General features: G+C 55.7%; 3 protein-coding genes across 4 annotated transcripts in view; all 3 read left to right on the forward strand.

Annotated features, from left to right (window-relative positions):
- LOC142829273 (glycine N-acyltransferase-like protein 3) overlaps positions 1-4,039 on the forward strand; it is a 5,788-nt gene extending 1,749 nt beyond the window's left edge. The window contains exons 3-6 of one of the 2 annotated variants that reach the window (XM_075928540.1): positions 267-374; positions 680-800; positions 1,157-1,277; positions 2,644-4,039. In XM_075928540.1, the coding sequence (XP_075784655.1) occupies positions 267-374; positions 680-800; positions 1,157-1,277; positions 2,644-3,097 (804 nt within the window). In that variant the 3' untranslated portion in view covers positions 3,098-4,039. Of the gene's footprint in view, positions 1-231; positions 375-679; positions 801-1,156; positions 1,278-2,643 lie in introns of both variants that reach the window. The other variant, XM_075928541.1, reaches the window with a different exon arrangement.
- The window catches only part of LOC102449608 (glycine N-acyltransferase-like protein 3), a 66,315-nt gene that overhangs the window by 17,508 nt on the left and 24,390 nt on the right, over positions 1-24,417 (forward strand). The gene's annotated exons all lie outside the window — the stretch shown is intronic.
- Positions 11,653-17,410, forward strand: LOC142829272 (glycine N-acyltransferase-like protein 3). Its single transcript, XM_075928533.1, has 6 exons — positions 11,653-11,828; positions 12,532-12,664; positions 13,861-13,968; positions 14,313-14,433; positions 14,645-14,765; positions 16,198-17,410. Exons 1-6 carry the CDS (start codon positions 11,668-11,670, stop codon positions 16,649-16,651), a joined length of 1,098 nt encoding a protein of 365 aa, XP_075784648.1. The 5' UTR covers positions 11,653-11,667; the 3' UTR covers positions 16,652-17,410.

The following is a 24,417-nucleotide window of genomic DNA, read 5'->3' on the forward strand; positions in this document are numbered from 1 at the left end:
ATAGGTAATAATGGAAGACAAAGGTCGTTTTGCAGAACGGCAAAATCTCCCCCAATGGGCAGGGGCTCACGAGATGCTGAAACCCCTCAGTAAACATCAGGAGGCTCCTGACAGAGCTGTAAAAGCTGGAACTGCTGCCCTGCCTCTGGCCCCCAACACCTCCAAGTGGTGCTCGATCCTGCCATGTGTGAAGGGGACTGGGCTTAATGGCCCCCCCGAGGTTCCTTCCAGTTCTGGGAGCCCAGGATTGTCTCTGTCTCTCACAGGTCCATAGTGCCGTGATGAACATAAACCGCGGGAACCTGGCTGGACACGAGGTGCTGATGGATTCATGGCCCGAATTCAAAGCTGTCCTTATCCGGCCACACAGAGAGGTCTGCCCCACAGCCACCATGCTGCACCTGACCTGCGGGAACAGCATGGACGGGGATCTGGGGTGTTTCCTCTGTAGGGGCCGTGGAATGGGAGACAGGTTGGCTCAGGGAGGGGACAGGAATTTGATTTAGACCTTTACTCCCCTGGGGCCCTCGGGGGAAGGCTGGCTTGGGGGCTGGGATTGAGATGTGCAGCTCTTCACCTCTAGGGAACCGCGGAGAAGGGGCCAAGATTGCAAAGGGGGGCAGGCAGATCAGTTGTTCTATAGGAGTTCCCCTTTTGGCTCCATGTGTCCCCCCGGCAGGTGGCATCGGATGACTCTGATTTCTACACCAACACGTATGCAGTGCACTACCGGGAGCTGGGTGCCTGCCGCACCCTGCTGGGCAGTGCTGTCAACTGGGACCAGGCCTTCCGCATCCACGGTAACGTGGGGCCCACAGGACTGGGAAGAGCCCCCCCAGCAACTAAGTATCTGTGCTGTCCTGTTCCAAACTACACGATCTTACCAGCCTCGAACCCACAGTTCCCCCAAAATTCTAAGGATGTTCCCAAGAGCAGTTTGGGGGGCTGGCGTACATGGGGCAGCCCCTTGCCAGATATGGGCTCAGATTGGTTCACCTGACCACAGCCCCTTCCCTGTGGCCTGCGGCAGGTGGGTTTAGAAGTTGAGACTCCTGCCCCCTGTGCCAGGCTGGGCTCCCCACATACATGGGCCCTTTTCCCATCACCCTTCAGTCCCCTGTCCTCAGGGCTCATGGCCCATGGCTGCCCCCTGCAGGGCTCCGTGACGGGCTGTACGAAGCCTCCAGGGACATCGCCAGGAGCAAAGGGGCCAAGCTGGACGTGCTCCGCTGCTTCACCTACTTCCTCTCGGATCCCAGCTCCTTGCCCGAGATCCAGTCAGTGTCTGCTTGTGTCGCCGGGCCCCACAGCGAGGAGAGGAGAGGGGATGTTGGAGCAGGAAACAGTCTGAGAGGCAGGGGCACTGGCCAGCAGGGCACTGGGATGTTCAAGCTCTGGCTGGCTGTTCCCCATTTGGAGCCTGGGGCCCTGGGGTCCTGTTGGTACCCACAGATTCCCAGTGGGACTGGCACGGAGCCCGCAGGTTCTGGGGAGAGTAGCCATGGACTGGGGAGATCCCTTCAGCGCCTGCACAGGATCTCTACCCTCCTCCAGGAGACCCACATCCAAATGGCTTCTGGGCCACCAATAGTGGCCAAGCTCCCCCCATTCCTGCACCACATTGTGCCTGGCCCAGGCTAGAGAGGAGTCTGCCCTGCCCTCAGCCCATTCAGAGCTTGGATTTTCACCCAAGACCCAGGGAGGTACCTGGGGGTGAATTGGGGAGTTGCGGGGAGGGTCTCTCTCAAGAGGAGGAAGTGCCCCATTCTAGCAAGAGGGGACATTGGGCAGCACTGCCACCGTGTGGGTAAGAGGGGATAAGCCCCGCCCATGTCCCATTCCCCACCCCTGGGCCAGCAGATCTCCCTGTGCTCGGGCCAGATGAGAACTAACCCCCCTTGGGAGAAACGCCCTGCAATTTCCATCCCCCCAAAGGCAACCGCTCACCTCTCTGTTTGGTTCTCTCATGAACCCCTCTGAAGCCCCCTAAGTCTGGCCTGGTTTGAGCCCGATTTCCAAAGCCCATCAAAGGAATTGCCCCACCTGGGGTTGGAGTGGGGCAGCCCAGTCTGATTGGCTGCCTCTCCCACACAATGTCTTGCAGAGGAGCCAATCAAAGCTGCTGCAGTGAGAGGTCCCTGCCCCTCTCCTTCCTGCAGTAGCGGGACACCTTCTCATGGGAGCAGAAATTCCTCAGCATCCCAGGGCAGTTCCTGTCCCTCCTTCCCCTCCCCTGCTGTGAGTGAAGAGACAGCACAATGTGCCTGCTCCCCCACCACAGGAACACCTAGTAAGGGCAAAGGGGAGGCCTCAGCAGCCCCCACAGGGCAGGGAGGGGAGAAAGAATCCAGGAGGTGCCAAGGGGAGGCTGTGGGGATGGGTATAGGGCCGAGGGTGCCTGTGCAGGGGCAGAAGGGATGGTGCAGAAAGATACGCTGGCGAGGAGATGGGGGGTGGCTATCACCATAATAAATCATAGAGCACTGGCAGGGTTGGGGACAGGGGAGATCAGCTCTCAAGGGAGACCAGCAATGCAGCATCGTATTTTTTTAAAGACCTCATGACTTTCGGCCCAGTCTCTTCACCTGGGGGTTCCCATCCCTGAGCCTTGGGGCTCTGCCCTGATGCTCTGTGCCCCCCTAGGCTGGACCCGGCTGTGAGGCTCTCATCCCTGGATGTCTCCCATGTCGACCTGCTGAATGAAACGTGGCTCTTTGGGGGTAACGAGAGGAGCAGGAAGAACCTGGCCAGCCTGATTCGCCACTTCCCCAGTGCCTGCCTCCTGGATGCCACCGGCTGCCCTGTCAGCTGGTTGGCTGCAGATGCGTTTGGTGCCCTGGGGACTGCCTACACTCTGCCCCAGCACCGGGGACGCGGCTACAGTACGGTGCTGACTAACGTGATGGCCAAGCGGCTGCAGTCACTAGGATACCCCATCTACGGCAACGTACTGGTGGAGAACATCCATATGCAGAAGCTCATGGAGCGACAGGGCATTCAGCGCCAGCCCAGCCTGTGCTACTTCATCCTCCACAATGCAGTACTGAACAGAGCCCCCACGCTAACCCCCAGGGCAGCGGGTGAGTCCCCAGCCTAGTGTCCCAGGGCAGCTCACATGGGAAGGGCAGACAAGTCTGGGGATCACTGTTAAGCCAAGTGGAACCACGAACATCTCCCACCTCCAGCCTCACAGACCTTGCCCTTCCCCCATAGCCCCATGCCCAGCCTTACAGGGCCTGTCCTACACTTCTGAACCCCATATCCTGCCCTCCTTGGTGGACCCTACTCTGCACCCCGCTTCCCCTACACTGCCTCCACCCCACTTCCCCTACACTGCTCCAGCTCGCTTCCTCTGCCAGACACCCCAGTAGTGACTCAATGATCTTGCAGCCAATCAAGCTAAGTGTCCACCTACCCCTGCATCTGCTCCACTCCTTCTCCCCTGCTTCCCTTGGGGCAACTTCCTCTGTGTATTGCCACTCTAACCCCTCCATCTGCAATGTGTCATCCTCTCCCCAAACTGCCAGAGACATCACCCCGATCTCCCTCTCACCCTGTCCCTCTCCACCCCCCGTCACATCTCTGCCCGGGTCAGTCTGCTCTCCTCAGCTCATTTCCCTTCTCCTGATCCGGACAAACAGCAGCTTTAAACTTGTGATAGTGGCTGCAAAATCAGCTTCCTTGCGCTGTGAGTTCTGGCCATAACACATTAGCACGGGATCCATGTGGTTCTTCCCCCTGGATAGCAGCCAGCCTGAGACTGTTCCCTTAGTAAGGACTCCCTCAAGGGACAGCCTGTTGCAGTCACTCAAGATTTAAATATCTCCCAGAGATGTTGATTATCCTCAAATCAAACTTCACAATCCCCCAAGACTCCTGGCCTGAGGTTACACTCAAAAGCGACCCAGACTGGGTAGATTCAGCACCACCAAGACAAGTGCTGTCCACTTATCTCCACTTACTGTCTGTCATTGGCTGATAGCAGGAACCATTTCCTGATTTGTGATCCCAGCTACAATTAAACTGATTGTTGCAGACACCTTTGTGTGTTTCTCGACCTTGCTCCCTGGCACGGCTGGGACCATGTATGTGAGGGGGGCACCAGAATCACAGCTAGGGCCACACAAGAGTTTCGCATTTATCCACCAGCTTTTCAAATAAAATGTTCCCTGTAAAGGGGATGTTTGCTCCCAGAAAGTGTCGGCTTTGTGTCCCACCACCAAAGGGCTGAAACTCACAGTGGCCTGGGGGGGTGACCTGGTCCGGAGCTTGGTGTCTGCAGCAGCAAGTGTCAGGTCAGATATTCAGGGCTTCCTTTCGAAAATCACCCAAAGGAGCTGCCCCACCTCATTTCTAGAATCACTAAATAGCTTCGCTCGGGGCACTTGAAGAGCAAGGACCTCCCAGCTCCAAGCACCGGGTGTGTATGACACAAGCAGAGCTGGGTTAGAGGGGAAGTGGAAACCAGCACCCAGTGGGGGAGCACGGCAGTGAGAACTCACCTGGCTCTAGCTATACAATACGGAAACTCCCAGTCCTGCCCTTCAGTGTCCCTATCTCTGCCCTTTGATTCACTCCCCCGAACACAGCCATTAATCCGATGCCCCAACCGTGCCAGCTGTTGCCTCATTGTGACAGACCGAGCTGGTCTGGGCACAGCAGAGGGCGTCTGCTCAGGGCAAATTGCTCAAATTTGGGACTCCTTACAGCCCCCAGACTGGAGACCTTCCCAAAGAGGCCACAAACTAGTCCCACAGAGCGCTTCAGCTGCCTGCCTGAAGCCTCACGAGCAACACCCTTCCGACACCCCAGCAATATCCGTGCCCCAGATGGCCCCGGGCCTCATACACAGGTGGGGGGTCTTAGAACCCAATCCCACCTACCCCGAACAAGTTCTGTCCGGTTCCAAGAAACCAGCCACAGATCCCTGGTCAATTTACCCTCCGGATTGTACCCACAAATCATGCTGAGCCAATCTTTTAGCATCTAACATCTAAAGGATTATTGCTACCAGAAAGAAGAGCATGATAGTAAGATTGCTAAAGAATCATACATTACATGCATCGAATCTCCCAGGTCTCGATGCAGGCTCTAGCAGAGATGTTACAGCTGCTGGCTTAAAAGTCCTTGTTGCACATCCTAGGTTAGGATGGGTCCACAGTTCTTTCCGGCTCTTCGATCCCTGCACTGCTGCATCTGGGATGAAGTGCTGAGCTGAGTCCCAAGATGGAGTTGACCACATGGCCTCTTTATACATCCTTCATGGTCTCTTCTTGGCTGCAGCAGGTCACCTGGCCAGCGGCCTATCCCTGTGTTCCCTGCTGGCAGCCCTTAGGTGTCAGCCCTCATTCTTTAGGTGTGTCCTTGGCCCATTGAGTGCCATTGTCCCACAGGGCCTCGCTAATTAGCATGTCCATAGGCCGGGCTCTGCCCAGTGCTCAACCACATGCAGGGAAATATTCAGTATCCATACAAAGTACATGCTTATAATTTCACACACAGACATTATACAGTCACATGACTAGCGTACATAGGATTGGCAGACAGTGAGCTTTTATTCAACACCTTACATGGCCCCCTTTTATTCCATTTTTGGGGACAACACCCCCTCCTATTGGTGCAGCCGTGATCTGTCTGCTTCCCTCAAATTCGGTAACATGACATTCATCCCAGAGCCTGGCATCAGGCTGGCCTGGGCCCTACCCTTTGAGAAATGCCAGCTGGGCCGCCCACCACCCAGGTCTGGTGATTTGGGCCTTGTTTATGTAGGGCGAGGGAGAGCTGCCAAGGCCTCCTCACCTGCTGCCATGCTTGGCTGCTTTGGCAAAGGGCTCCCTTGGAAGAGTTTTCTGACTTTGCTCAATCTGCCCCCTACGTCTGGTGGATCCACAGTGCTAGGATGAACTTGAAAAGCAAGAGAGCTTAAAAAAGAGAGAGAGAGGGAGGTAAAAGAAAAAAAACCCATTCCAGCCGGGTTCCAATAGCTCTTCTTAACAGTGGGAACCTGGCTGGAGTGGGGTTATTTCTAACCTCTCTCTTTATCTTTTTTCTTGGGGTATCCTGGGGATAGGTGCAAGAGTTCATCCTGGTTTTACGGATAAAAATCACTTGATGGTGGGAGCAACCCCTCCTCCCAAATCTAAGTATTGTGATTCTGGGGGAAGTTTGTGTATCCAGTGATTGTAGCAGCAAGGTATATGTAAAGTCTTTTCCGCCTTCACCTTCTGCACTCAGAGGCTGTGTCTAGACTGGCAAGTTTTTCCGCAAAATCATCTGCTTTTGCGGAAAAACTTGCCAGCTGTCTACGCTGGCCGCTTGAATTTCCTCAAGAACACTGACGATCTCATGTAAGATTGTCAGTGTTCTTGCGGAAATACTGTGCTGCTCCCGTTCAGGCAAAAGCCCTCTTGCGCAAATCATTTGAGCAAGAGGGCCAGCGTAGACAGCACAGTACTGTTTTCCACAAAAAAGCCCCGATGGCTAAAATGGCGATAGTGGCTTTTTTGTGCAAAACCGCGTCTAGATTGGCAACGGATGATTTCCGCAAAAAGTGCTTTTGCAGAAAAGCGTCCTACCAATCTTGATGCGCTTTTCCGAAAATGCTTTTAACGGAAAACTTTTTTTTCCATTTAAAGCATTTCCGGAAAATCATGCCAGTGTAGATGTAGCCAGAGTGTCAGAGTGGAGAATAGCCCTGACAGGCCCCCGCCGCAGCATCACACAGCTCTGACTGCTACACCCACATGGACACAGAGTTCTCCCGGGCCTGCTGGGCACAATCAACTGACATCAGGCCTTCCGTATCCACAGCTACATCGGGGGCTGCCTCCTCCTAAGTCCCACAGCCACCGCGTGTCCCCTCAGTATGTGGGGCCACTCACTCTAATGCTCCCCTGCAGCGCCAGCCTGCGAGTCTACAGGTGTCTCCAGTTCCCACCAAGCTGCACCTAAGAGCCCCAAAGCTCAGGACCGGGCTCGACTGATGCAGGCCCCCATTTGTGAGACCAGAGCATCAGTGGGTCAGTTTGGCCTCCTCAAGTCCCCGCACGGCAAGTTCAGCCCCCCACAGCCACGTTCCCCTTCGGGGCTCCCACTGCTCAGGGCCTCTCCCTTAGTGGAAGGTCCATGGACTGGCCGTCTGGCCTCACGCTGAGCCCCAGGCACATGGCAGATCCCGCTGGGAATGGCCTGTCCCTGCGGTCTGCTCTCTGGCTGCTCAGGGACCCTGCAGACACGACACAGCTCAGGCACAGGGGTGCAGTGGGAGGGGGGTTCCTGGCTTCCCCAGCACCAGAGGTGTCATTTCAGAAGAACTCTGGGGGCAAAGCTCTGTTTGACATTCCATCCTGCAAAGCCAGGTACGGCAAACAGCGCCGCAGATAAACCTGTCGGGGGATCAGTGTCTAGAGGGGGCCTTGCTCCACAGCTGATTATGCCTCTGCCCAACTGTTCCGCAGGCTGCACCTTGGCAAGCTGCCCAGGCTGAGCGCAGACGGACACCAGCCTCACTTCTTCCACCAGCCACCTGCCCCGTTACATGGCCCCACCAGGCACAATGCCTGCCCGGACCAGAGGTGCCTTCCCTCCCCAGACCTGTAGCATTGGCAGCTCATTCCAGCCCCCAGATCAGGCTCTGGCTCCAGGAGGTGCTTTGGGAATGGGGAGAAGCTGCCATGGTGAGATACCCCCTTTGGGTGTGTCTGGACGACATGGCCCTGTCGACGGAGCCATGTAGATGAGTTGACCAGACATAGGAGAATGAAGCGGCAATTTAAATAATCACCACTTCGTTTACATCAAAATGGCCGTCGTGCTGTGCTATCAGCTGTCTGGCGGCACAGCGCGGTAGTCTGGATGCACCGCGGTCAACAAGACTGGACTCTGCCAAGACATTCTGATCCCTGGACATCACCACACTGACCTGCTAAATGAAATGTGGCCCTACAGAGAAAAAAAGCGATACCTGCACCTCTCTGTCACATGTGCCAGCCTCAGGGGCGGGGCTCTAACCAATTCATGCTTCTTGTTGGTCCATTGCCCACTCACAGGATTTTCATATTCGTCAGCTTCATGGTTTCACACATTTTAATCTTAAATTGGGTAGTGTCCAAACTATGAATCTCCTGACCCACTATGAGGCAGGATGCAGGCTTTTGGGAGCGGTTGACGGGGGCACTGGCCCTTTAAGGATGAAGCCCATCCTTAGGAGAAGGCCGAGAGCATGTCGGCCACAGCTGAGGTAGAGATAGACAGTTAGGGCCCAGCTAGGGCTGTATAAATGAGGGTTCCAGGAGGGAGGACAGCACAGATATTCCTGCTCTAGTTGCGGGAGCAGGAGGGGCCTAGCTGCTGGGGGCTTCCCGAGACATAGTGCTGGGGAGAGGCAGGCAGAGCTGGGGAGGTCTGGCTTACCTCACTCCTAGGCTGCAGGGCCTGAGGGTACTAAGGCTGCAGAGAAACAGCCAGGATAGGCAAAGGCAGCAGGTCCATCCGTTTGGCTAATGCTGAGTGGCCATTTCAGGCTGCAGTTTGCCCCTGAGCAGGGGCTAGTCCAGGGTACTGAGTATGAGGCTGACACTAGGGTTGCCAGGTGTCTGGTTTTGAACCGGACAGTCCAGTATTTGAGCTTTCTGTCCGGGAAACAAATTGAGAAAATACCAGACATATAAATGTCCAGGATTTTCTAATTAAGGTTTTATTATTATCATGAGTATCAGTACGGAGTTTTGTACTGACTGTCGGTTAGACACGCTACCAGCCAGACAGTACGCAACTGCACAGTAGAGAAGAGAGGGGTGGGGTGGGATAGGGCTGGGGCGGTATGGAATTCCTGGGGCCAGACTCGCCCATGCGCCCTGCTGGGACCATGCGCCAGATGGGCAGCACCCGGGGATCTGCCTGCGGCCAGGCCAGTCCCGCTTCTCGCTGGCCAGTTCTCCCCCTCTCGCTCCCCTCTATCCCCGGCTAGCCCCACTCCCTGGCAGCTGGTTCTCCTCCGGCCGGCCCTCATTCCCGCTGGATGCTTCCCTCCTCACACCACCAACGCTCCCCTGGCCAGCCCCGCCCCCTCCCCCCTCCCGCCATCTGAGATCAAGTGTGTCCACTACCGTGGTCAGGAGGGACTCGGAGCTGAACCAGCAGGAGACCTGCCCCAGAGCCTGGGACACCAACCAGCAAAGGGCACTCCGAGGCAGGAGTGCCAATTCCTGGAGTAACCAGTGGAAGGTGCCAGAGGGGAAGAGGGGGAGGGAAAGTGCCCGCCCTGTGATGGGAGTCAGGGGGGGAATCATGAAATTGGCACCCTTAGTTGAGGAGGTGCTAACGAGGCTGCTCCTGGCAGGGATCCTGCCTTCAGAGCTGGGCTCCCGGCCAGCAGCTGCTTCTCTCAAAGTCGGTTACCCACCTTCTAAATGAAGTGCTGGCGCCAGCAGCTACAGAAAGCTAAGGGTGACAATCCTGCAACCTCCCTACAACAGCCGGGCCTCATGGAGGAGACCAGAATTCATGCTCCCAAACTAATTTTCACAGCCACGAATTTGCTAATCCCTTACTCTTGAGGCCAGCCTCCCGGGGCGGAACCTACCCTAAGTCCTAAACACATAGCCTAGGTCTACACTGCATGCTTATTTCAATAACTCGTGTTATTTTGAAATGAGCGAGTGCGAATCTACACTCATGTTATTTCAATCTAATTTTTAATAAAGGGTTTCTAACTCTGACGTCTGTAACTCATTTCGTGAGTAGTAAGGAAAGTCAAAGATACTGTCAAATGTCAAGTCAAGCTACTTCAAATTCAGCAACGCTATGCAATTAGCGTAACTGAAGTTGCCTTTGTAAACTCAACTTTCTCTCACAGTGTAGATGTATCCATGGGCTATGTATAGACTGGCCAATTTTTCAGGAAAATCAGCTTCTTTTCCAGAAAAGCTGTCTACACTGGCCGCTTGAATTTCCGCAAAAGCACTGACTTCCTACTGTAAGAAATCAGTGCTTTTTGCGGAAATACTATACTGCTCCTGTTCGGGCAAAAGTCCCTTTTGCGCAAAACTATTGCGCAAAAGGGCCAGTGTAGACAGCTGAGATTTGTTTTCTGCAAAAAAAAAAAACCCTGATCGCGAAAATGGCGATCGGGGCTTTTTTGCGGAAAAGCGTCCGTGGCCAATCTAGACACGCTTTTCGGAAAATGCTTTTAATGGAAAATTTGTCTGTTAAAAGCATTTCCGGAAAATCATGCCAGTCTAGACACAGCCATGGTGTCCTGCATCCTAGTTCCTCTTCACTGTCCCGTCCTTGGTTCTCAGCCAGCTGAGCAACTATAACAACCTCCCATCCAATACTAGTTTATGCCAGACTTAGTGCCCTGTGGCTCAGAGGTGTTACTGCCCCATGGTGGTTAAATGGCTGTAAGGTCACCTCTGACCCTTGGCAGAAGTCTGAGAAGGAGCTGTTCCCGCTGTGACATACTGCCCCTGCTAAAAGGAGTTCTAATCTTGTCCTTTGGGGAAACTGTACCTGCAGGACAGCAAATTACGCAGGCAACGCTTAATCTAGTAACGTGAGTGAGGGGTGGGGGAATTAGCAGGCAGAGGGAATAGGGGTACAGCAATCTGGGGCTGAAGCAAAGGTTAGGGTATATGGGGAGATCAGAGGCATTAGGGGGTTCAGGTGAGGGAGTTGGATATCGGGAGGGGTGATATGATAATGGCAAGGAAGGGGCGGGAGTATCAGCCACCTTCTTTCTTCTAATATGTGCTCTGGGATTGGGAGGTTCTGGCCTTTTGAGGGTGTCTGAGGCCCCATTCAGAATCCTGTGGTCCCTATAACTTAAGGGGGATGTGAGTCGCTCTCTATGCTCCTACGCAGGTGCCAGAATCTGCAGTTCCATTGCTCTTTACAGGGTGTCTGAACACTTGTCTCCCCTCATATGTGCTGGGATCTGGGGGACTCTGCCCTCTAGGGGGTGTGTGATCTACTTTCCCTGCCCCCAGTGCGAGCCAACATTTAGGGAAGCCTTGTGCTGCTGGCAGGGAGCCAAGCGCAGACATTCTGGCAGCATGCGCCTAAATCACACCACTAGAGTAGGGTGAGGAGCTGAGAACAGGCAGGCTCGGTGCATGGCACAGGCTCCTGAGTACTGGTCAGATGAGGGGAGCTGGGTGCACCCACTGAGGTGTTTGCAGCTATTGTCCCAAGCTGCATCTTCGACATGGGTGCACTCCTGCGGATGCCAACCCACCGAGATCCATGGACCCGTCACGCTGCTCAGGGGCCCCGTACTTGCAGGATTGTCCCAGGCCAGGGATCTGGAGACAGCAAAGCAGCTGCTGAATAATTTCATACAATACGCCAGCTGAGCACCAGGTTGGCTACGGTTACGAAAGCGAAGGCTTCTGTTTAAGAGAGACAGAGTGAGGCAGAAGCTGCCATGGGAGAGCCCAGAGCTGAGATCGCCGGGGACGTGGGTCAGGATTCAAAAGGAACCAGCTGCGCCCCACTCCTGGCCATGCTCATGTCTCCTCAACATTCTTTTCCACTGGCCCCAGGAAATCACCTCTCCCCCTCTGCCCATGGAAGGAGCCTGACCCTGCCGTGCTAGTGTAGGGACATGACTGGCCCAGCTCCCAGCCAGGCACAGACTCTGTTAATGGTTCATTTGTCGGGTATAAAATGTTACAACAGCCCCCGAGAGAGGCTGGATCAGCCCCCGAGAGAGAGACCAGCAGGGACAGAACCAGCTGCTGTCCAGCAGGAACCTCAGTGCGCCACGAGCTCCCTGGTCCTCCAACTTCTTTGGCGCTGCATTTTATCCCAGTGCTGAGACTGCCCAGGTGAGTGGGAGCTACTAGGGATACCCTAGGCCTGCCCAGTCCTGCCCTGGGGTATTATTGTTGTAGAGTCGATGGTGAGCAGGGCACTGCACCCAGACTGGTGCGTTATGAGAGGCTCAAAAAAGTGGGGGAATTAGTGGGAAGGTTTGTTCTCTCTTCAAAGAGAATTGTCCAGTCGAGGTGCTGACCCACCACTGCTTGGATCTGGAAACGTCCAAGTGACACTTGTGCAAATTCTCATGAAAAGGGATTTTTAAAGTGAAAAGCTCCAGGGAAGTTATACATTAATAGAGATTGCCTATCTCCTAGAACTGGAAGGGACCTTCAAAGGTCATCAAGTGCGGTCCCCTACCTTCACAGCAGGATCAAGTACCATCCCTAACAAATTTTTGCCCCAAATCACCTCTGAAAGGATTTAATTCACAATCCCAGGTTTAGCAGGCCAATGTACAAACCACTGAGCTATCCTCTGATACGTAGGGAAGAGGAAAACCCTCAGGAAATGCTGCTCTGAGAAAACAACTATTGGTGTAATAGTGTGAACAACACCCAGGCACAGGAGCTGCATCCGCCTCGTTTATGGTGGGGTCAGCAAATAGGACTGGCTATTTTGGCAGATCTGGGAGGCTGCAGACACCCTGTGAGTCTCCAGGGAGGTGGGAGCAGGGAGGTTGCAGGGAACTGATGCGTCTCTGCCCCCCAGGGCGTCCCCCGCGCAGTCATTGCTGGAAGCTGCAGAGGGCCCGTCCCCACCGGAGATGCTGCTCCTGAGCTGCTCTTCCAAGCTGCAGCTGCTGGAGGGGACATTGCGGAGGAGCCTGCCTGAGACTCTGCTGGTGAAATGGACCTTCCGTCCCCACACACAGCACCTCTTGGGATAGTAATGGGAGTGAGGCAGAAAGTTCTCTCTCCCCAGGGATGGGGCAGGGATTGGCTGGCTGCAGGCAGGACCCTCTCCCGCTCTGGCTGCTCTTTCGATTACCCCATCCCCACCCACATCTCCTGTCTCTCAAAGTCCAAACCCATCACCTATTCCTCCTGCTCACACAGCATAGCCAGTGGGACACCCACAACCAATCACGCGGTAGATTCTTGCCATATGAAGCAATCTTTGCACAGGCGGATTCCTTGCCAAACATTTACCAAGCTGGTCACTCTGGCTCCCTTCATGACTCCAGGCCCTTCACATGGTTCAAATGTGTGTGAGTGCATAGGAGGGGTCACAGTCCATTTGCCCCCACGCTCACACACACTCAGGATCTCCTCTGCGATATAAGCCCAAGGGCCACACAGCAGGATCCGACCCAAAAATTAGGAAAGTAAACCCAGGGTGACTAGAAACAGCGCGGCCCATGTCCCCATCTCCCTTTTCCCTCCTTGTCCTTCAGCCAAACCCCTAGTGCCTTCCGCTGTCCCTCCCCACCCCTCACAGCCTCGTCTCCTCACTGCTATTCACAATCCCCAGATCCCCCATCTCTGGCTCTCAGAACCTGGGACAACCAGCTTCCCTGGCCTTGGCCCACTGAAATCATTGTGAGGTGGCGGCTAATTTGCAGATTTTTTCCATCCAAGTGTAAAATAATTTCTATGTGCACTGAGGCATGTGGGAATGTCACCACCTGTAGAAAAAAAAACCCTAGCCATGGGCTCCCTGCTAAATATCTAGGAAGCATTTGAATTACTCCTGTGGAGCTGCACAAATGCACATCTTACAGGGAACCCGGGTGGCGACCATCTTCACTAAAGGCAGCCTGTGGTGTCAGCCCCATAGGCAGTAATGGAAGACAACAGACATTTTTCAAAAGGGCAAAATCTCCCCCAATGTGCAGGGGCTCACGAGATGCTGAAACCCCTCAGTAAATATCGGGAGGCTCCTGACAGAGCTGTAAAAGCTGGAACTGCTGCCCTGCCTCTGGCTCCCAACACCTCCAAGTGGTGCTCGATCCTGCCATGAATGAAGGGGACTGGGCTTAATGGCCTCTCAGGGTGCCTTCCAGTTCTGGGAGCGCAGGATTGTCTCTGTCTCTCACAGGTCCATGGTGCCGTGATGAACATAAACCGTGGGAACCTGGCTGGGCATGAGGTGCTGATGGATTCATGGCCCGAATTCAAAGCTGTCCTTATCCGGCCACACAGAGAGGTGCAGCCCCACAGCCACAGCTCTGCATCTGGGAGAACGGCTTGGAATGGGACCACCATGCTGCACCTGACCTGGGGGAACAGCATGGAATGGGACCTGGGGTGTTTCCTCTCTAGGGGCCCTAGAATGGGAGACAGGTTGGCTCAGGGAGGGGACAGGAATTTGATTTAGATCTTTACTCTTCTAGGGCCCTCAGGGGGAAGGCTGGCTTGGGGGCTGGGATTGAGATTTGCAGCCCTTCACCTCTAAGGAACCGCGGAGAAGGGGCCAAGATTGCAAAGGGGGGCAGGCAGATCAGTTATTCCATAGGAGTTCCCCTTTTGGCTCCATGTGTCCCCCAGCAGGTGGCATCGGACGACTCTGATTTCTACACCAACACGTATGCAGTGCACTACCGGGACCTGGGCGCCTGCCACACCCTGCTGGGCAGCGCCATCAACTGGGACCAGGCCTTCCGCAGCCACGGTAATTTGGGGCCCACACCACCGGGGAGAGCCCCCCAGATACTGAGCATCTGTCCTGTCCTGTTCTGAAACCCAAGCCTGGGGCAGGTGGATTTGGTAGCTCAGACCCCTGCCCCCTGTGCCAGGCTGGGCTCCCCACATGTATGGGCCCTTTTCTCATAACCATTCTCTTATGGTCCACACGGCTCACGGCCCATCACTGCCCCCTGCAGGGCTCCGTGACGGTGTGTACGAGGCCTCCAGGGACATCGCCCAGACCAAGGGGTCCCAGCTGGACGTGCACCGCTACTTCATCTACTTCCACCCCGATCCCAGCTCCATGCCTGAGATCCGGTCAGTAACTCCCTGCACCACAGGGCTCCATAGCCAGGCACTGGGGGAGGAGTGGAGCATGGTGGAGTAGGGAGCAGGCTGAGAGGTGGGGGCATTGGCCAGCAGGCTACTTGGATGTCCAAGCTCTGTCAGGCTGCTCTCCATGAAGGGCCTGGAGCACTGGGGTTCTGTTGCCACCAGCAGAATCCCAGTGGGACTGGCGCTGAGCCCAACCTCCCTCAGGGACCCCGCAGGGACTGGGGAGTGTGGCCATGGGCTGGGACCACCCATTGGTGGCAAGATCCCTTCAGCACCTGCACAGGGCACTGCCCTCTGCCAGGAAACCCAGAAGGCGCTGAGTGGCCACGCTCCTCACATCCCTGCACCACGTCTCGCCTGGCCCAGGGTAGACAGGAGCCTGCCCTGCCCACAGCCTGTTCAGAACTTGGCTTTTCACCTGGACCCAGGGAGGGGCAGGTACCCAGGGGGTGATGTGGGCAGTGGGGGGGGGGGGGTCTCTCCCAAAAGGAGGAAGGAAGTGCTCAGTTCTAACAAGAAGGGACATTTGGCAGTGTTGCCGTCAAGTGCGTTTAAAGGGAAAGTCCCCACATCCCATTCCCCACCCCTGGCCCAGTGGATATCCCATGTGCTGGGGCCAGATCAGAGCTGCCCCCCAGGAGAGAAAGACTCTGGGTCCCATTTCTATCCCCCAAGCAAGGTAGCTCCTCACCTCATCACTTGATTCTGTCTTTCCCCTCCTGAGTCCCACAAGTCTGGCCAGGTCTGAAACCAGCTTACAAATACTATCATCCGAATTCCGCACCGCTTGGGCGGGTGTGTGTGTGAAAGCCCAGTCTGACTGGCCGCCTCTCCCACAGGACATACTGGGGAAAAGCAGCCAATCAAAGCTGCTGCAGTAAGAGGGTCCGCAGTAGCATGACACCTTCTCATGGGAACAGAAATTGCTCAGTATCCCAGGGCAGTTCCTCTCCTTCCTTTTCCTCCCATTGTGAGTGATGGGACAGCACAGTGTGCCTGCTCCCCCATCTCTAGGCCAGCTGGCCTAGGAACAGCAGAGGGGAGCCAGCAGGTGCCCCCACAGGACAGGGAAGGGAGGAAGAACCCAGGAGGTGCCAAGGGCAGGCTGTGGGGTGGGCACAGGGCTGAGAGTTCCTGTACAGGGGCAGAACATCTGGGGCAGAATGATTAGCTGGGGGAGGGGTGGGGTATGCCCCTATGAGGAGGTAGGAGACGAGGGTGGCTATCACCATAATAAATCATAGAGCACTAGCAGGGTTGGGGCCAGGGGAGATCAGCTCTCAAGGGAGACCAGCAATACAGCATCATATTTTTTTAAAGCCCCAAGATCATCGGGCCAGTCTCATCATTCTGGGGGTCTCAGTCCCCATCCCTGACCTTTGGGGCTCCGCCCTGCTGCTCTCTGCCCCCCTAGGCTGGACCCAGCTGTGAAGCTCTCGTCCCTGGATGTCTCCCATGTCGACCTGCTGAATGAGACGTGGCGCTTTGGGGGGAACGAGAGGAGCAGGAAGTACCTGGCCAGCCTGATCCGCCACTTCCCCAGTGCCTGCTTCCTGGATGCCACTGGCTGCCCTGTCAGCTGGGCAGCTTCAGATGCGTTTGGTGCCCTGAGGCCTGCCTACACTCTGCCACAGCACCGGGGGCGCGGCTACAACAGGGTGCTGAGTAACGTGATGGCCAAGCGGCTCCATTCACTAGGCTACCCCAGCTACGGCTATGTGGCTGTGGACAACTTCCACATGCAGAGGCTGCAGGAGCAAGGGGGCTTCCAGCGCCTGCCCAGCCTGTTCTACCTCATCCAATGTAACACAGCAGTGGACAGAGCCCCCACCCTACCCCCCAGGGCAGCGGGTAAGTCCCCAGCCTAGCGACCCAGAGCACTTGACAAGAGAGGGGTGAGCAAGTCTGGGGATCATTGTTAGGCCAAGTGGAACCACTAACATCTCCCACCTCCAGCCTCAAGGCCTTGCCCCTCTCCCACAGCCCCATACCCAGCTTTACAGGGTCTGCCCAGCTCCATAGCCTGCCCTCCTTTGTGTGCCCCTGGACATACACAGCACCTCCCTATTCCACTTCCCCTGCAGGACACCCCAGCAACAGCTCAATGGTCTGCCAGCCAATCAAGCTAAGTATTCACCTGCACCTTCTCTGCTCTTCCTCCCCTGCATTCCCTGGGGCAGCCTGCTCCCTGTATTGCCTTGCTAACTTGCTAACTCCTCCATCATCCCTGTGTCACCCTCCCCTCACCCTGCCAGAGACCTCACCCGATTTTCTGCACCGCCCCTTCCCTCTCCACCCTCCAGTCACATCTCTTCCTGTAGCAGCCTCCTTGAGCGGTGAGTTCTGGCCATAACGCTTATAACAGAATCCATGTGGTTGTTCCCTCTGGATACCAGGCAGCCCCAAAGTGTGTCCTTATCAAGGACTCCCTCAGGGGACAGCCTGTCTCAGTAACTCAAGAGTTAAATTCCTCCCAGGGATGCTGATTATCCGCAAACCAAACTTCACAAACCCCCAGGACTCCTGAGCTGAGGTTACACCCAAAAGGGACCCAGACCTGTCCAATTCAGCACCAGTCAGCCAAGGCACCCACATTCCCTTATCCTCACCCAGGGTATGTCTACACTACCCCGCTAGTTCGAACTAGCGGGGTAATGTATGCATACCGCACTTGCTAATGAAGCCCGGGATTTGAATTTCCCGGGCTTCATTAGCATAAGCGGGGAGCCGCCATTTTTAAATCCCCGCTGCTTCAAACCCCGTGTAGCGCGGCTACACGGGGCTCGAACTAGGTAGTTCGGACTAGGGTCCTATTCCGAACTACCGTTACTCCTCGGGATTTAAAAATGGCGGCTCCCCGCTTATGCTAATGAAGCCCGGGAAATTCAAATCCCGGGCTTCATTAGCAAGTGCGGTATGCATACATTACCCCGCTAGTTCGAACTAGCGGGGTAGTGTAGACATACCCCCATTGTCATTGGCTGTCAGCAGCAATCATTTTGTGCTTTGTCATCCCAGCTGCAATTAAACTGATTGTTGCAGACACTTTTGAGTGTTTCCTGGCCTTGCTCCCTGGCACGGCTGGGACCATGTATGTGAGGGGAGCACCGGAATCACAGCTAGGGCCACACAGCAGTTGACTGTTTATCCACCAGGTTTTAAAATGAAATTTTCCCTATAAAGGGTTGGTTGGTTCCCAGAAAGTGTCGGCTTTCTGTCCCACCCCTGAAGGGCTGAAAGCCACAGTGATCTGGGGGCATAACATGGTCTGGAGACTGGTTTTAGCAGCAACAAGTGTTGGGTCAAATATCCAGGGCTTCCTTTTGAAAAATAGACAAGAGGACCAGTTGGAGATGCCCCACCTCTAGAATCACTGAACAGCTCTGCTGTGGGCACTTGAAGAGCAAGCACTTCCCAGCTCCCAAGCACTGGGTGTGTAAGACACAAGCAGAGCTGAGATGAAGGGGAGGGAGAAACCAGCATCCAGTGGGGGACCACGGCAGTGAGAACTCACCTGGCTCTAGTTACACAGTTAAGGAAACACCCAGTCCTGTCCCTCAGCTCTGCCCTTTGATTAACTTCCCTGCACACAACCATTAATCTGATGCCCCTTCAGTGTCAGCTATTGCCTCATCCCAGAGCCTGGCATCAGGCTGGCCTGGGCCCTACCCTTTGAGAAATGCCAGCTGGGCCGCCCCTCACCCAGCCCTGGTGATTGGGGCCTTGTTTGTGTAGGTTTAAGGAGGGCTGCCCAGGACTCCTCGCCTGCTGCCCCTCTTGTCTCCTTTGGCAAAGGGTCCCCTTGGAAAGTGTTTTATGATTTTGCTCAATCTGCCCCCTGCCTCTGGCAGACCCACAGCCCTGGAATGAAAAGAAACCACGGGAACCCGGCTGGGGTGGGCACAAGGTGCAGGTGGATACATGGCCCCAGTTCCAAGCTGTTCTCACCATCGGCACTGAGAGGTGCTGCCCCTCAGCAGCCACACTGAACCTGTGGGGCCAGACTGGCTCAGGGAGTGGGGATTGGGACACGAAGCCTTGTTCCCTCTCACCGGCCCCAGGACAGAGGCCAGGCTGAGTGGAGAGGGGACGACCAGGCAGATCCCTGATTCCATCAGCAGTTCTCCATTTGGTTCTGCTCCCACCCACCTCTGGCACATGGCAGGTCCCACGGGATTGGCCCGGCTCCTGTGGCCTGCTCTCTGGCTGCTCAGGGACCCTGCAGACACAGGACCGCTCAGGCACAGGAGTGCGGTTGGAGCGGGGGGTTCCTGGATTCCCCAACACCAGCTGTGTCATTTCAGAGGAACTGGGGGGCAAAGCTCCGTTTGCCATCCTGCAAATCCAGGCAAACTGAGCTGCAGAATAACCTGTGGGACAGCAATTTATGCCTCTGCCCAACTGCTGCCCAGGCCGAGCTCAGACAGACACCGGCCTCACTTCTTCCACCAGCCTCCTGCCCAAGGGAAAACGGCCACTTGGGACAGAGGTCCCTTCCCTGCCCAAAGCATGTTCAGGGATTGGCTGCTCATTCCAGCCCCCAGCTCAGGCCGTGGTCCCAGGCAGCGCTTTGGGAATGGGGAGAAGCTGCCGTGATGAAGCAAACACCCCCTCAGAGCGCCGTTGATCAGAGATATGACACAGCGCCACTCCCGCCTGCATTAGTGGGGCATGGCCCTGTGTCCACACCTCATGAAACAAGACAGTCGTCCAGGGCCAGAATGGATGGGCTCTGAGCCCTATTCCCCACCCCTGAGCACGCGTGTTCTTCCTCCTTTATCTGCCACCCTGCTCCCGGTGCCCTCAGGCTGGACCCCGTCAGGAGGCTCTTAGCCCTGGACGTCACCACACTGATCTGCTGAACGAGACGTAGCCCTGCAGAGGGACCGAGCAAAGAGGCGATACCTGGCCATCCTGCTCTGTCACTTCCCCAGTCTCTGCCTCCTGGCTACAAGCGGCCACTCCGTCAGCCGGAGTCTCATGGACCCCTTTGGTGCCATGGTCCACGGCTACACCCTGCCCCAGTACCGTGGGCGTGGCTACATGCAGGTGATCAGCCCTGTGACAGCCAAGCAGACGTCACTCCAGCACCTCTCTGTTACATGTCCCAGCCTCAGGGCTGGGGCCGTTACAAATTCATGCTTCATTTTGGTCCATTGCAGTCATAAGATTTCAATAACCATCAGCTTCGTGGTGTTACACATTTTAATCTGAAATGTGATGGTTCTGAACCCCAATATGAACCAATATTAGGCTGTGGGGGCACATTGAAAGCCATTGGTGGGATCATAGGATTGATACCCCTCCGCCCCCCGTTCTGAGGAGCTGTTAACTAGGCTGCTGCTGGCAAGGAATCTGCCTTCACTTCAGAGCTGGGCTCCTGGCCAGCAGCTGCTTCCCTCCAGTTGGTCACTCACCTTCGAAATGAATCGCTGCTGCCGGCAGCTGCATAAAGCGAAGGGGGACAATCCGCCAGTACCTTGCAATAGCCAGTCCTCATGCAACAGACCAGATTTCATGGTCCATAGCGCACTTTTACAGTCACAAATTTGCTAAGGCCCTACTCCTGGGGCCAAGTCCCACAGCTCCATTACCAGGTTCTCTGCATCCGTTTCCCTTCACTGACCCAACGTTATCTTTCAAACAGCCTAGCAACTTTAACCAAGTCCCACCCGAAACAGCTCTATGCCAGCCACAACGCCCTGCGGCTCAGGGGTGGTACGGCCCCATAATAGTTAAATGTCCCTAAGGTCACCTCTGACCTTTGGCAGACGTCTGAGAACGAGCTGTTCCCGATGTGACGTCCTGTCCCGCTAACGGCATTTTTAATCTCATGTTTTGGGGACACTGTACCTGCAGGACAGGGAATACTTCAGGCTACACTTAACCTAGTAATCAATAAATAAATGCCATGAGTGAGAGTTTGTGGGGAGAGGGAGTTGGGAGGCAGGGGAATAGGGCTGCAGGGGATTGAGACTGCAGCACACGGAGGAGTGTTACAGGGAGATCAGAAGCATTAGGGGGATCAGATGAGGAAGTTGAGTATTGGGAGGGGTGATACGATGGTGGCAGCGAGGGGGGGGGGAGTATCATGCACATTCTCTCTTCCAATACAATTGCAAAGGCCTGCTCCTTTTGAGAGTGCTGGATGCTCCCCTTAGAATCCCAGGGCTCCTCTACCTCAAGTGGTCTCTGAGTCCCTCTCCTCGCCCCTGTGCAGGTGCCGGGATTTGGAGGTCCTGGCACATTATAGTGTTTTCTGACCCCTTGTCTTGTTTCGCCTCAAGAGTCCTGGGATCTGGGGGATGTTGCCTCTCTGGGGGGTTGTGACAGCAAGTTCAGGGTCCCCCTGATCATGAAGCCCCGTAGCAGAGAGAACAGACTCCGCCAGCCAGTATAATAGGGTATGTCTACACTGAAAAGTTAGTTCGAACTAACGGACGTTAGTTCGAACTAACTTTCCTAGGCGCTACACTAGCGCTCCGTTAGTTCAAACTTAATTCGAACTAACGGAGCGCTTAGTTCGAACTAGGTAAACCTCATTTTACGAGGACTAAGCCTAGTTCGAACTAGCTAGTTCGAACTAAGGGCTGTGTAGCCCTTTAGTTCGAACTAGTGGGAGGCTAGCCCTCCCCAGGTTTCCCTGGTGGCCACTCTGGCCAACACCAGGGAAACTCTATGCCCCCCTCCCGGCCCCGGACCCCTTAAAGGGGCACGGGCTGGCTACGGTGCCTGTGCCAGGTGCAAGCCTGCCAGCACCCAGCTAGCAGACCCTGCACCTGGCACGGCACAGAGCCACCCACCCGATGTCCCCCAGACCACCCCCTCTTGCCGGGACCAGGCTGGCGGCTCCCGGGAGCTTGCCCTGGACCGCAAGAGGCGGGCACCTTCCTGGGCTAGTGCGGACATCGTGGACCTCGTCCATGATCTCCGCACTAGGCACAGGAAAGTGGCCGGCTAGGGCAGGAGAGCTGCCAGCCTGGCCACCCAGGAGCAGGTGTGCATGAAAATCAAGGGGGTCCACTGAGACCCCCGACCCTGAGCCCTGAGCTTACAATGGCCGTACTGGGTCAGACCAAAGGTCCATCTAGCCCAGTAGCCTGTCTGCCAACAGCGGCCAACCCTAGGGACCCTGGAGGGGATGGACTGAAGACAGTGACCAAGCCATTTGTCTCGTGCCATCCCTCTCCAGCCTTCCACAAACTTTGGGCAGGGACACCACTCCTACCCCCTGGCTAATACCACTCCATGGACCCAACCTCCATGACTTGATCTCACTTCCCTTTCAACTCTGTTCTAGTTGTAGCCTTCACAGCCTCCTGCAGCAAGGAGTTCCGCAGGTTAACTATTTGCTTTGTCAAGAAGAACAACTTTCTCTTACTAGTTTCAAGCCTGCTACCCATTCCTTTCCTTTGGTGTCCTCTAGTCCTTCTTTATGGGAACTCAGGAAGAACTTTTCTGAATGCACCCTCTCCACCCAACCCCTGCTTTTAGAGACCTCTATCCTGTCCCCGCTCCGTCTCCTCTTTTCTAAGCTGAACAGTCCCAGTCTCTGTAGCCTCTCTTCATCTGGGACCTGTTCCCAACCCCTGATCATGTTAGTTGCCCTCCCTTCTCCCAGCCTTTCTCTTCCCCTCTCCCACCTCCTTTTCCCAGTCTCCCCCAGTTTTGTTCAATAAAGACAGAGTCAATGTTGGAAGAAACGTTATCTTTATTTTGAACATCAATAAGAAGGGGGGCTAGGGAAGGGTAAGTGGAAGGAGGTGAGGGAGGAATGGGGTACGAGCCCCCGATGGGGAGGACTGGGCTGGCTCTGCGGGCTTCTGGGGGTGGAAGCTCTCCTGCAGCCCCCCGATTGCCCCCTCTCCCCAGATGGCAGCCTGTGGCAAGTGCAGCCGGGCTGATGGCCGAGTGGTGTGATGTGCCCAGTGTGGGTACTCCGGGCACTCCAAGCCAGAACTTCTTTGTAAGCGGGGCACCCCTTAGAACTGTGTGTCCGGGGTGGGGGTCGGGACCCTTTAAGCGCAGCCCTCGGCTAGCCTGAGACAGCATCTCCATGCTCTAAGTCCTCCTTTTATGCCCTGCCGGCACTGCTTCCGGCCATCCTTAAGCCCTGTTCAGAGTCCACTCAATGTGGACTTGCTAGTTCGAATTAGCAAAACGCTTATTCGAACTAGTTTTTAGTTCTAGACGCGTTAGTTCGAATTAGCTTAGTTCGAATTAACTAATTCGAACTAAGTTAGTTCGAACTAGCGCTGTAGTGTAGACATACCCATAGAGTGTTTATTGCTTTTCCAGGATACAGCGCAGCCTAGACGTGACGTGGCTACAGGAGTCTGGGCCAGGATGCCTCAGACCCCTAGAGAAGGGATGCCTTGGCCCTGAGACTCCCAGACCCCTCCATAGTCTCTCTCCTTCATGATTCCAGCCAGAAACTGCCCCTTCCCCCAACACTCACTGCTTTTGTTCCATCCCTTCCTTTCATTGGTAGAACCAGTTCGGTCACTGCCATGGGGGCCCTGAAAACACCCCCTGCTGGACAGTGCTTACAGACAGAGGCCAGTAGGGGTCATCCACAGCCCTCAGCCCAGCAAGATACTGACACTACATCACAGGGGTATCTGACCAACTGTCCCTGTGCCCAGAGAAAGCCAACATCCAGGGAAGCCCTGTCCCGCTGGCAGGGAGCAGAATGTAGCCATCCTGGGAGCATGCACCAGGCTTTTCACACACACCATGAATAGCCACTGAGTTTTGGGGCCATGAACCAGCCACACACACCAGAGATCACACAGCACCAGCATTCTCTTCACTCCACTGGAGCCAAGAGTGCAGGGGAGCAGCAATGCCCCAGGACGCCCACAACACACCCACGCACATTGCGCCAGGGCACTGCACTGAACAGGGGCTCCCGAGGCTGGCCTGGCAGATGGACACTAAGGGCTGGGCGACAGGACAGAGTTACTGAGCCAGTGAAAATCCCCCCTTGGAAGGACGTGGTTACGCTGAGCTAAGCCCCGTTCAGACAGCGCTAGAGGGCAGAACTGGGGCTGCAGCATTTTCAGTATAGACACGGCCTCTGCCTGCTCCACCCACAGCTGCTCAATTGTAACCCCCTCAGCCTCGCCCCCCCCTTGGGTGCATGATGCTTCCATCTCCAACAAAACTGACATTGACCTCTCCTGTGGGCTCACCTGCCTCCAGACCCAGAGTCCACAGGTACATCTCCATGATGTCTCCCCTTGTTGAGCATGTGGCAATGTCGGCCACTGCTGCCCCTGTCAGCCACCTGCCACTGCTCCCGCCGGCCACTGCACCTGTCCCCTGCCACTGCTCCCACCAGCCACTGCACCTGTCCCCTGCCACTGCTCCCACCAGCCACTGCACCTGTCCCCTGCCACTGCTCCCTCCAGCCACTGCACCTGTCCCCTGCCACTGCTCCCACTGGTTGTCGGCCAACTGCTCCCACCAGTTGCTGCGCCGGCCGCCTGCTGCTGCTCCCGCAGGACACTCCACCCGCCTCCTCCCGCTGCTTGAATGGGCCGTTCCTGCCAACTGCTCCCACCATCCGCTCCCACCAGCTGCCTTCTGGTGTCTGTTCTAGCTCCATCATTGGAACAGGGAGGAGACTTGA

Source organism: Pelodiscus sinensis, chromosome 4 (genome assembly GCF_049634645.1).
Source record: "Pelodiscus sinensis isolate JC-2024 chromosome 4, ASM4963464v1, whole genome shotgun sequence".
In the NCBI taxonomy this organism is placed as follows: domain Eukaryota; kingdom Metazoa; phylum Chordata; order Testudines; family Trionychidae; genus Pelodiscus; species Pelodiscus sinensis.